This window comes from Salmo trutta, chromosome 20 (assembly GCF_901001165.1).
Source record: "Salmo trutta chromosome 20, fSalTru1.1, whole genome shotgun sequence".
NCBI classification, from domain to species: Eukaryota; Metazoa; Chordata; class Actinopteri; order Salmoniformes; family Salmonidae; genus Salmo; species Salmo trutta.
In genome coordinates, this window is record NC_042976.1 from 20,218,543 (window position 1) to 20,231,988 (window position 13,446).

The 13,446-nt window shown below is 44.5% G+C and overlaps 1 protein-coding gene across 1 annotated transcript in view; it reads right to left on the reverse strand.

The window, feature by feature from the left end:
• Positions 1-7,929: 7,929 nt before the first annotated feature.
• The window catches only part of cwc22 (CWC22 spliceosome associated protein homolog), a 64,837-nt gene continuing 59,320 nt past the window's right edge, over positions 7,930-13,446 (reverse strand). Inside the window, exons 16-21 of the mRNA XM_029702509.1 lie at positions 12,699-12,776; positions 12,253-12,405; positions 11,800-11,927; positions 11,518-11,619; positions 10,854-11,038; positions 7,930-9,128 (exon numbers count right to left, since the gene is read on the reverse strand). Coding sequence (XP_029558369.1) covers positions 8,392-9,128; positions 10,854-11,038; positions 11,518-11,619; positions 11,800-11,927; positions 12,253-12,405; positions 12,699-12,776 — 1,383 coding nt within the window. The 3' untranslated portion in view covers positions 7,930-8,391. The remainder of the gene's footprint in view (positions 9,129-10,853; positions 11,039-11,517; positions 11,620-11,799; positions 11,928-12,252; positions 12,406-12,698; positions 12,777-13,446) is intronic.

Below are 13,446 nucleotides of genomic sequence, written 5' to 3' on the forward strand. Positions count from 1 at the left end.
TCATTCCACCCTGCTCCCGCGGCCAGGGTCCGGAACTCGAGAGCGAAATCCTGCGCGCTCCTCGTCTCCTGCCTCAGGTGAAACAGCCGCTCACCCGCCGCTCTCCCCTCCGGGGGATGATCGAATACTGCCCGAAAGCGGCGGGTGAACTCTGGGTAGTTGTCCCTGGCTGAGTCCGGACTGTCCCACACGGCGTTTGCCCATTCCAGGGCCTTACCCGTGAGACAGGAGACGAGGACGCTGACGCTCTCCTCCCCCGAGGGAGGGGGACGAACGGTCGCCAGGTATAACTCCAACTGGAGTAAGAAGCCCTTACACCCAGCGGCCGTTCCATCGTACTCCCTGGGGGGGGCGAGCTTCACCCCACTGGTACTGGGAGCTGTGGGTGCTGGGGGGGGCGCAGGCTGTTGGACTGCCGCGTTCGGGGGGCCGAGAGCGCGTCGGTCCCAGCTCTTCAGGCGCGCCAACACCTGATCCATGGCGTTACCCAGCCGGTGGAGCAGGGTAGAGTGTTGGTCCACGGTTTCCTCCATGGACATGGCTGGCGCTGAAGCTCCTGCTGACTCCATTACGTTAGGGTACGTGATTTCTGTCAAGCTTGGGTGTAGTGGGTGAGGAATCAAATGCAGGAAGCTGCGATACAGGGTAGTGGCTTTAATAAGCACAACGGCAAAAACACAAGCCTTCCCAAAACAGCGATCAAAGCGCACAACAAAACAAGGTGCCCCAAACACAGGGGACAAAACACTGTTGGTGCAAACACACGCACTACTGCAAAATACAAAATCAGAGTGTCACCAAGCAAAGCAAACAGAGAAACACAATCACGTACAAAAACCATACATCCTACGCTAACCTAAATAACCCCCCCTTTCTAATGACTAACCCAAAACAGGTGCGTGCCTACCTAGACCTAACCAAACGAAAGTGAAACAAAACAGGGATCGATGGCAGCTAGTAGTTCGGCGACGACGACCGCCGAGCCCCGCCCGGCCGAGGAGGGGCGCCACCATCCGTCACAGTCGTGACAGTAGCAGTAATTGCATTACATTAAATCTAAAATGTATGGATTCCTTAAGCCAGTATGAAAAATAATTAAAGGATACACTACAGTATCTGGTAATGCATTACTTTGTGGTGGATTTGACACCTAACTATGCATTTTTTCATCGGTGCCCCCATTTTAGAAAACAGTCAGACGGTTGTAGTTGTGTTGTTTGTGTACTTATTCTCTAAAGCAGTGTTATTAGAGGGCAATGTGAATACGCTTTGTCACAATGGCATGCAAGAGTATGTTTTATATCAGTTATCAGAGAGAATTATTATGTAATACATTTTAAACTCGACAGAAAATGCCTTTGCTGACCTTGATAGATAATCAACACCTCTATGTATTATGTATTATCTTACAATCTTGCCTCTGTTTTTTGGTTTGAAAACATGGTTAAAAGGCCTTTAACATGTACTGGTAACCTTGACAGAAAAGCAACACATAGGGGGCTATAACTTGAAAATAATGTTCTCCAGTGTTGTTCTAAAAGCTTGATAAACTGTGTACTGTTAGCCTTGTAGTCTCTTGTAATACATTTTAAACTCTACAGAAAGTACCATTGCTGACCTTGATTGATAATCATGACAATATAGCTGGTAAATAATCGTGTTAATCTTAAATCCTAATACCCTGGTTAATATTAATTACATTTAACTTGTGAATAAATTTGTTTTCATTTTAATAAAAAAGTTTGGCTTTTGTGTTTATTTTTTATTGTTGTTGAGTGTGTATTGATTTCAGGAACATGGATAGTACCAGGTAATTTAAAGCTGTGTTGATGGATGTGTCCTACACACCCCCCCCTCCAAAACTACACGTATTTGGTGAGTAGAGACCCTACTGAGTATTTCCCACTCCACTTTAGCTGAGAGAAGTAAAAAAGTTATCTCTACAAGCCAATAAGTATCCCATGTACAGTGTATTGCACTGCAGTGAAAGGAGTGGGTGGAGTATGGAGTCACTAGTACTCTGTATTAAACCCTTTGCCCAGCACAAGAGACTAATTTACTTTTTGCAGACTCTGAGTAATTCCCCCATAACATATATTTGTATTTTATTGCGAGTGTATTTCTTAAAGTATACATTTTACATATGAAAAAAAAGTATGCACTGACTACTGTAAATTGCAATGGATTGAACCTTTATTTAACTAGGCAAGTCCGTTAAGAACAAATTCTTATTTACAATGACAGCCTACCCTGGCCAAACCCAGACGACACTGGGCCAATTGTGCACCGCCCTTTGGGACTCCCAATCACGGCCGGACGTGATACAGCCTAGATTCGAACCAGAGACTGTAGTGACGCCTTTTGCACTGAGATCCAGTGCCTTAGACCGCTGCGCCACTCGGGAGCACTTGGATAAGAGTGTCTGCTTAATGACTAACATGAAAATGCAGTATAACCCTCTGTTTTTGTAATATAGCCTACGCCCAATAGCTTTCAATATACCAGTATTTGTGTAAACATTCAAAATAAATGCTGGTATAAATAATACAAATATAAAATATGTGAAATTATCCATTTATGTGTTTACAATTCTGTGAAAAGCAGTTGTACTGCACTAGTAGTTAAAAATATGTAATATTCCCAAGATATAGCATGTCTTTGCAGGGGTACTCTTTTTTTCATTTTTTTATCCTCTATCATGCTGCCAGCATAATATACTGCTGCTAGGAGAACTGTAATACACTTCGGTGTTGTAGCTCTGCAGCCCAGAAAACATCCACGCATGCTCATCCCTGGGCCTTTAGGGGCAGTAGCAGCACTACCTGAGCCTGTGCACAAGGCTATGCCCTACATTACGCTGCTCTCAAAGTCTTCCATGATTCTTGCTGCTTGAGTCTCACTGCTTTTTATTTAGAAAAGGAACAAAGTTCGACATTACCCGCTGGGGCTTACTATAATAAACGTGTAAATGCACAGTTGTAGGCTAAACTATATTTTAATACTCAGAGGATAAAATCAACATAAACAATCTCTTGGGAGATGAGACTTAATTGTATGCTATAGCGTTGGTCATCCTGTAAACCTACTATTTTAGAAGTTAAATGCAGTGTTCAGAACACCACCCACACACAGAGGTCCTCCTCCTCTCCTCTCCTAAACTTCCTGTGGTCAGTTGGCTAGGGAGATTATACACCCCTTCTTTCTCTGGATTAAAAAGCATTCATGAGTAAAGCCACATGAAAATGCACACACTTAGTAACTGTTCCGGGAAAATAGAGCACTTACATCCACAAATGCATCCCTAGTAGGCTACCTACAATATAGATTAGAGACATCATTCAATGGAACACCACCTACTCAGCATGTTTAAGGATGGAAAAAAATGTCAAGACTAAAAGCACATACAATTGCACTCTTACTAACTGTTCTAGTATGATAGTTGCATGCATCCATCCTCAAATCGATCCCTTCCCTACCTACAGTACAGAGAGAAACATTCTTTAGCGTAACACCAGCAAATGTACATGAAATTGCACACTGCTCCAGTAAAATAGTTAATTGGGCTACATTCATCCACACATCCTTAGTCCTACCTACTGTAGCCTACAGTAGAGGCATTCTTCAGTCAGGCACCTTTTTAGCACAGGAGAGGCAGGGAATGTAAATCTGTCCTATGTATGGCCCAGGGGCAATCATCACACTAATGCTATGCTTGATGTAGTTTCATTATCAGTGTAAAGGCTGCCTGCCTGTTTCCTGTGGCTGCCTGTTGCCTGGCTGCCTGCTTCCTGGCTGCCCGCTTCATGGTTGCATTATACCTGCAACCTGGCTGCCTGTTACCTGGCTGCCTGCTTCCTGGCTGCCTGCTTCATGGCTGCATTATACCTGCAACCAGGCTGCCTGTTACCTGGCTGCCTGCTTCCTGGCTGCCTGCTTCATGGCTGCATTATACCTGCAACCAGGCTGCCTGGTTCATGGATGCATTATACCTGCAACCTGGCTGCCTGGTTCATGGCTGCATTATACCTGCAACCAGGCTGCCTGGTTCATGGATGCATTATACCTGCAACCTGGCTGCCTGGTTCATGGATGCATTATACCTGCAACCTGGCTGCCTGGTTCATGGCTGCATTATACCTGCAACCAGGCTGCCTGGTTCATGGATGCATTATACCTGCAACCTGGCTGCCTGGTTCATGGATGCATTATACCTGCAACCTGGCTCCCTGGTTCATGGCTGCATTATACCTGCAACCTGCTTTATGGCTGCATTATACCTGCAACCTGGCCACCTGCTTTATGGCTGCATTATACCTGCTTCATGGCTGCATTATATCTGCAACCTGGCTGCCTGTTACCTGGCTGCCTGCTTCCTGGCTTCCTGCTACATGGCTTCTTGCTACCTGCTACCTGATTCCTGGCTGTCTGCTAACTGGCTGCTACTGCCTGGAGTGGAAGGGTGATCTGTGGAGCTCCACAGAGAAGAGTCCCACGAGTCAAGAGATGTGTTCCAAATGGCACGCTATTCCCGATGTAGTGCACTACTTTTGAGCAGAGCCCTATGGGTCCTGGTCAAAATTGGTGCCCTATATAGTGAATAGAGTGCCACTTGGGACAGAACCAAGGGGGTATGAGGGACTGAAATTCTTCAGATGCATAAGTTATCAATATTTGGAAGTAGCACTACTATCTCTGTGCCTCTCCTTCTGAATAAGTTCATTACCAATTTACAGCTGCTCTCCGATTCACTATATATCTACTCTCTGTGCTGTGAGACTGTCAGTAAAGGTTATATATCATATAACTATTGCATATAGGTTATCACATATATCCTTTAGGACACACTGTAAATGTTCTGTTTCTCTGAGTTGAGCAGTCTCATCCCAGTGCAACTGGTAATGGAAAAGCTTGTCTCTACCTGAATTGGTATTTCCACCATTCCTCGACTCCCATCTCCTTGCTCCCTTCAAAACCTATCACATTTATGTAAGTATACAGACCCTTAACTCAGTACTTTGTTGAAGCATCTTTGACAGCGATTACAGCTTAGAGTATTTTTGGGTATGACGCTACAAGCGTGCCACACCTGTATTTGGGGAGTTTCTCCCATTCTTCTATGCAGGTTGGATGGGGAGCACCACAGCTATTTTCAGGTCTCTCCAGAGATGTTTGATCAGGTTCAAGTCTGGGCTATGGCTGGGCCACTCAAGGACATGTCCCAAACCCATTTCTACCTTGTCCTGGCTGTGTGCTTAGGGTCGTTGTCCTGTTGGAAGGTGAACCTTCGCCCTAGTCTGAGGTCCTGAGTGGTCTGGAGCAGGTTTCATCAAGGAGCTCTCTCTACTTTGCTCCGTTCATCTTTCCCTCGATCCTGACTAGTCTACCAATCCCTGCCACTAAAAAAATAGATGGTGCCAGGTTTCCTCCAGACAAACACTTGGCATTCAGGCCAAAGAGTTCAATCTTGATTTCATCAGACCAGAGAATCTTGTTTCTCATGGTCTGAGAGTCCTTAAGGTACCTTTTGGCAAACTCAAAGCGGGCTGTCATGTGCCTTTTACTGAGGAGTGGCTTCCGTCTGGCCTGCTTGGTGAAGTGCTACAGAGATAGTTGTCCTTCTGGAAGGTTCTCCCATCTCCACAGAGGAACTCTGGAGCTCTGTCTGAATGACCATCGGGTTCTTGGTCACCTCCCTGACCAAGGCCCTTCTCCCCCGATTGCACAGTTTGGCTGGGCTGCCAGCTATAGGAAGAATCTTGGTGGTTCCAAACTTGGAGGCCACTGTGTTCTTGGGGACCTTTAATGCTGCAGACATTTTCTGGTACCCTTCCCCAGATATGTGCTTTGACACAATCCTGCCTCGGCGCTCTAAGGACAGTTCCTTCGACCTCATGGCTTGGCTTTTGCTCTGACATGCACTGTTAACTGTGCCTTTCCAAGTCATGTCCAATCAATTGAATTTACCACATTTACCACAGATTCCAATGAAGTTGTAGAAACATCAAGGATGATCAAAAGAAAAAGAATGCACCTGAGCTCAATTTCAAATCTCCTAACAAAGGGTCTTAATACTTATGTAAATAAGGTGTTTTTTATTTTTAATACATTTGCAAAAAATATAAAAATTACTTTTCGCTTTGTCATTATGGGGTGTTGTGTAGATTGATGAGTAACATTTTTTATTTAATCAATTTTAGAATAAGGCTGGAACGTAACAAAATGTGGAAAAACTCAAGGGGTCTGAATACTTTCCGAATGCTCTGTATGCTGATTTTATTTCAATTGTGCTTCAAATTTTCAGTGGCATCATAAAGCAAAGCTTGAATCAGCTCCCCTACTCCCCTTCCCCACCCCACTAGGGCATGATTCTGACAGACATCAGGTGTGTATTCATTACGGAAACCGTTACCTTTTATGAACCAAATGGAAGCAAACTGAGCAAAACCAGAATTGCCATTGGACAAATTCAGTTCCGTCCCGCCCGCTTCATTTTTTTTTTTACCCCTTTTCTACCCAATTTCATGGTATCCGATTGGTAGTTACAGTCTTGTCCCATTGCTTCAACTCCCATACGGGAGAGGCGAAGGTCGAGAGCCGTGCATCCTCCGAAACACAACCTAGTCAAGCCACACTGCTTCTTGACAATGCCTGCTTAACCCGGAAGCCAACCGCACCAATGTGTCGGAGGAAACACTATGCACCTGGCGACTGTGTCAGCGTGCATTGTGCCCGGCCCATCACAGGAGTCGCTAGTGCGCGATGGGACAAGAACATCCCTACTGGCTAAAACCTCCCCTAACCCGGACGACCCTGGGCCAATTGTGTGGCGTCACAGCCGGCAGCGACAGAGCCTGGACTCAAACCAGGATCTCTAGTGGCACAGCTCCTTTGACCACTTCGCCACTCGGGAGGCCGGCTTCCATTTACTAAACGTTTTGGAACAGAACCGGCGTAATGAATACACCGCGATTTGCCAGAGTTCCCAGCCTGGTCTCCTAGACTAGATGTAACATAGTAAACATAAAATTGGGACACTCAAAACTAGTATCATATGTCACGTTTGGTGTGGTTACATAAGACAGGTGTACTTTAAGCAAAAATGAAAGTAGGGTGGTTGGTCGAGGTGGATGGGTAGGTGTATAACGGGAACTTCTAGTAACCGAAAGTTTGCATGTTCAAAACTCATCACAAACAATTTTAGCTTACTACTTTCTAAGCTACTTTGCAACTACTTAGCATGTTAGCTAACCCTTCCCATAACCCCTAACCTAGCTAACATTATCAATAACAAATTGGAATTTGTAACAATTCATACATTTTTCTAAATTCATAACATATCATACAAAATGGATGGACATCCAAAAATAAATACATACTATACGAAATGTAACATACTATTTGGAGTGTCCCCGATTTACATTTACTGTTACGTCTTCCATCCCAATATTGACCCAGTTTTCCTGGAACCCTGTGTAATGCATTTTGGTATGTATGCCCTTGGGGAAAATGCTGAAGGTCAAATAAGGTAGGATCCATCTGGAGATCACAATGTGAAGATCTATGTCAATTATGTAAGCAGCATGTATTCATACTGTATGCATGTTGTATGTACTGAAACTGTGTGATGACAGGTTATTGAATGCATTCTTACAAGTGTTTAACATAAACAATGTTGGAATTGCTCAGAACTGATCCTTTGTGGGTTGATGTGTGTTAGCAATCACCTGCTGGGTGTCCAAAAATGGTGGCGATTCAACAATTTAATGAACTGAAGTTGGCGGCCGATGTTCTGTAGTCAGAGGCAATAAGATTAGGGTTAGACAGCACCCGCTGCTTTTAAGTACACTCTGCCATCCGTTGCTCTGGTGTATAATATATATACATATCTATCTAATATCTATATAATATTCAGTAATAAATCAAGTACAATTGAACAGTTGAAGGATTTTTTTATGTTTTGTCTTATTTTTTATCAACACAAAAATAGGTTGCCACTAATACAAAATAGGTTGATGCATCAAATACAAACTCACAAGCTTTCTTGACTTTACCAGTCTTACATTGATAACACCCAGAGAAAGAAACAATCATAGAAACACTACTTTTGCAAGCAGATCTCTGTACTGTTATTGTTCCTATACAACCGCTGAACCATTCCTAAGAAAGATTTCATTGGGCAATATAAAATTGTAAAGGCTATGCATAAGATGCATACATTGAGAGAGACAGACAATGACAGAGAATGAGATGGTTGAGTTCAAGCTGGCACATGAACAGCATTACTATCATAACTACTATGGCTCTGTTTCAATGTCTGCAGTAGCACACAACTTCAAATTATGCAAGTATGGACATTGGAAAGTAAGCCTACTACTTTTCTCATTGGTCCGGCTATCTCCGTCTGCGCGGGGAGCTATTCCTGCTCCGTTCTTCGTTTCGCCTGGGTTCTCTGTATCTGTCAGAGTGATGGCGGTTCTCCCTGTTCTCCTTGTCTGCCCGCTCTGCCCTCTCCGCCTGCCGCTCCACCCCGTTCCTGTTCGAGTCCCTGGAGGAATCCATGTCCTTCTCCTTGCGGCTGCTCCTCTCCCGTGACTTTGACCTCTCTTTTTCTCTGTCCCTGCCTCTACTGCTCACTGGTTCCTTCTCTTTCTCAGTGCTACGGTGTCTGACTCGGTCACGGTCGGCCTGGGGGGCTTGGTGTTTCCCATCGTTTCCCCCCCCATCGTCCTTGTTGTGCCTGCGGGCCTCTGGCTGTCTGTCCCCGTCCTCATAGTCTCTGCCAGGCCTGCCACGAGGCAGCTCCTTGTCTTTGTGCCCTCCACGGTCAGGTCTCTCGTGCGTGGGTGGCGGAGCGTCTTCTACTCGACCCCGGTGGCGAGAGGCTTTGTGGCGGACCTCAGGCCCGGGTCTCCCCCCACTGCGCTCCGCCTCCTCTTCATCGCTACTGCTGTCATCACGGCGACGGTTCTCGTGTCTCAGACTCCTATTGGGCCGTTCCTCCAGAGGTGACTTCTGAAGGGAGATCTTTTTGGAAGAAGCCTTGTCCTTGGTCTTCTTATCTTTCTTCTTGTCTTTGTCGCTCTTCTTTTTGCTCTGGCCCTTGCTCTTTTTACGCCTAGAATCGGAATCTGCAAAACAGTAAACTTGTCTTAGAAACTAAATATATCCAGACTTTGAATCAAAATCTATTAAACATGAGTAAAGAGCCTAAATACATCCAGAAGCATGCACACAACATGCCAGTTTGCCAGCCCATAGAGAGAGGGGCACATTCTCTATGCTGTGTATAAAAAATGTAAAGAAATTGACAGTCAGTTTTGCCATTCCATACAAGTGGTCTGAGCTATGCCATGTGATGGGAGGTTGAGGGGGGCTTATGTATGTCCTAAATGGCACCCTATTTCCTATATAGTGCACTACTTTTGACCAGAGCCTTCTACGGAATAGGGTGCCATTTGGGATGCAAGCCTGTGTGCAGATGATGTGTGGTGATGACAGACTGTGCTTTTGGCCAGTGCCTGGAGTGCCCTACTCTGCCATGTTAACATGTCACTCTGCCCTACAGAGAGCAGGCCAGGGGCACCCAACACCATACTAGTCAAACAGTCACTAGAACGCCAGAGTACAAAACTGACTGCAGGCGTGGGTTTGTGTGTGTGTGTGTGTGGACCACTGCCGGACTGTCTTTGCGTGCATGTTTTGCATAGAGATTTGTATACATATACACACAGGCTGAATGGTAAATAGCCACATCAACATCACAGCCGAGAAACACCTCTAGGACCTCACACAGGCTTGATGTTCAGGACAATTTACTGAGAACCAACTAAAGCTCAGAGGTATTGGACATTTCAGTGAACATTTTGTCACTATTGATTTGAAAGCAGTGATTATGTAGAGGACATCTGTTTCACCAGGACAATCGCTGCTCTCTTGTTAAATTGGATATTTAAAATTTAGCCCTGAAATATAAATGTTTTCTTAAATTGAAAAAGTGAATACAGACTGGTCCTTGGTTGGCAGTAGTTGCATTTCATCAGCATGGGACTGACACAAAAAGCCATCTTAATGTCCCTGATGCCACGATTCACACGACGTAGCCTAAACACTCCCATAAGTTGCTTTGGATAAAACACTAAATGGCAAATATTATTACCATATAATGTGACATGGGGGACAGGCCTTTTCTAGGGAAATAGTGATGTGATTCAAAACAGACAAGTTTCATGTCAATAGAGCTGGCCAATTAAAATAATTAGCATGCTGAGTTAGAGGGCTAAGTACAACACTGACATTCCTCAAGGTGAGGCATGCAATGACGCAGGCTGACACACAGAGACACACACAGCGAGACACACACACACACACACACACACACACACACACACACACACACACACACACACACACACACACACACACACACACACACACACACACACACAAAGCAGGCTTTGGCCACCTTCACAGCAGGGACAAGGAAAGAAGGGTATAACCATAGGAACATAATTACTAATTGAACAGGCCCCACCACCTCCCCGGACACAACACAGGCATTAGAATTAGGTTGAGGTGAAGGGCAGACAGTTAATAAAGGACTAGTACTTTTAATTCGTCTAAGAAAATATTCAGACTGCTGGTTAAAAGAGAGCTGGGTTGTAAGTTGATTGCAATGATGTCCTCTCAACTACCTAAGTCTAAGTGTATCAACAAAAAAAAGCATAGTGAGGGTGGCCTGGTCCCAGATTGTTTAAAGTGCTGTTTGTGCCGCCAATGACCAAAGTAGAAATAACAAACAGATCTGGGACCAGGCTATTGTAAGGGACTATCAAGGTGGTAAAGCTACTCTGTACCTGAGCTGTTGCTGGACGAGTCGGAGTCAGTGGAGGAGTCAGAGCTGTCACTGTCGCTGCTGTCACTGTCTGAGGAGGACGAGTCAGAGGAGGAAGAGGACGAATCGGAGTCTGACGACTCCACGTCCTGGTTCTGGGTCATGATTATCTTGGGGGCGTTCTTCAGATGCTCACGGAGCTCATCCCTATGGGAGGGAGGGAGAGTGGGTAGAGCGAGGGAGAAGGAGAGAGAATGAGAGAAAGAGAAGGGGAAAGAGAGCAAGAGAGAGAGATCGAGAAAGAATAAATTATGACACCCCCTGTATATAGCCTCGTTATTGTGTTACTTTTATTATTACTTTTTATTTTAGTCTACTTGGGAAATATTTTCTTCTTCTTGAACGGCACTGTTGGTTAAGGGCTTGTAAGTAAGCATTTCACGTCTATACTTGTTGTATTTGGCACATGTGACAAATAAAGTTTGATTTGGCAGGAGGTCACAGCAGGATGGTGACGTTATATTACAATGTGTTCCTGTGTGGCTCAGCAGGTAAAGGCAGCAGCAATGTGAAGGTTGTGGGTTAACAAATCACAAACACAAAACGTATATGCAATCTCATTGTGCTGTTGCGTTGAATGAAAGTGGCACGTATTATGATTATATTATTAGAATGGAGACACTTACGTAAGTCCACCCAGGCCAATGGAGGTGAAGAAATTTATGGCGAATCGGGTGTTCCTGGGGTTGTCACGAGGGAAGAGACCCTCGAAGAAGGGCTGCAACGTCCTGGAAGATACAAAAAAGATCGGATGAGACAATCCCATGCATCAAAAAGTGACAACTAAATGTATTTATATTCAACTTAATTTATCCCCTCAGAGAATAACAGAGCCAGATTACAAGTATCAACATTCTCAAGTGACATATTAGTTGACAGTGGAGGGGGAGAAGACTAGATTGACGTACATATCCTTGAGTCGTTCATTGAGCCTGGGCAGACCCATGTAGGCACAGAGCTCCTGGAACAAGATCTTGACGAAGATTCGACTGGACGACGTGGTGGTGTCCTCACTGACTTTAATACATTCCAGAACCTGAGAGAGAAACACACAGACACGCAGTGTAACTAGATTAGTAGCTGTTGAAGGGAACTCAAATCAACTACGTTGCCTTAATGCCCAGCGTCAGATGAATCGATCAATAAGATTTAAAGCCATATTGATGCTGTAATACATTCTGATATGAAAGAGAGGATGCATTATGTCACGAACCCATGTGCCTGGTAACGGCAGAGTCAGCACAAGGTTTTAGGTTAGAGATGTTGAGTTACTAGGGCCAAAATGGCACCCTAATCCCCATGTAGTGCATGGGGATTAGGGTGCCGTTTGAGACGCAACCCTAGAGAGCTACAATACATACACTCCACGGGACAGAGTCAGTGTACAGGAGATGAGCAAACATCCTGGCAACGTTTCTCAGTTTATTGGTCTCTAGGCGATGGATGGTTTCATACTGCTCCATGAAGATGGCCTCAAAACTCTCCATATAGTCCTTCTTCAGCAGACAAAACCTCTGAGAAATTAACAGAGTTCACAATGTTAGTTGAGAGTAGAATATAGTTGGTCTTAACGCAGTGCTCTTGAATGCGAGACAAATTCCTGTAAAAAGCCAAATGAACTGCAGTAAACTACAAGGCTTATCAACAAATGTAATTTCAAGGGTGATGAAATTCCAACTTTCAGCATGCAACATAACAGACTAAGTTAATGAAAATTGTCTCAGGGATAACGGAAAATGATTAAATATATATTTTGGTTATATTTAAATGAAAGAATATAAAAATATATATTATTTGGTCTTCTTACCCCTGCTAGAAGACCAAAGAACTTCTCGTAGGTCCTCTGTTGGGCACAGCAGTCTAGAATCATGTTGCACAGCTCTTTCTGTTGGGAGAAGGCAGACACAAAAATAGCTTTAATCACTGGAACATGGACACAGAGGGGATGCTGAGACTTGGCCAAGCCAGGAAGGACTGCACCTATGGGGGATATAAAAAGACCCATCTGTTACATCCTCCTGCAGCCAGCGAGAAGCCGGTCCTAAATGGGACCCTATTCTCTACAAAGTATACTACTTTGACGTGGCCCAGGTGAAAAGTAGTGCACGACATAGGGAACAGGGTGCCATTTTGGACATAACCATTCTGTGTCCTCTCATCCTCCAACCAATATCCCAGCCAAGCAGATTATTGATTTCATAAGACTATATTTTCATTGGAGGCCAGCCTTGGGCAACCATGGGCTGTGGTGTGATCAATCTTCAAATGAACGTCCTGGACAGGCCATGACCTGGCAGGGGCTGGCACCAAATTACACAGGTGGTGAGGAGAGATAGGAGAATCATGTTTGTGATATGGAGGGTGGAAAAATCGATACAAATTGGACAATTTGCTCATCATGTAAAATCTGAATGATTCCTTGGAATCATACCAAAGAATGCCGAAGTCATGTCAGAAAATGTTTTTCCGGGGTGTGATGTAATATGGAAGACCCGGCAAGCCAGCATATTCCTTATAATGTAAATTCCAACAGATATAACTTCCATGTATAACTT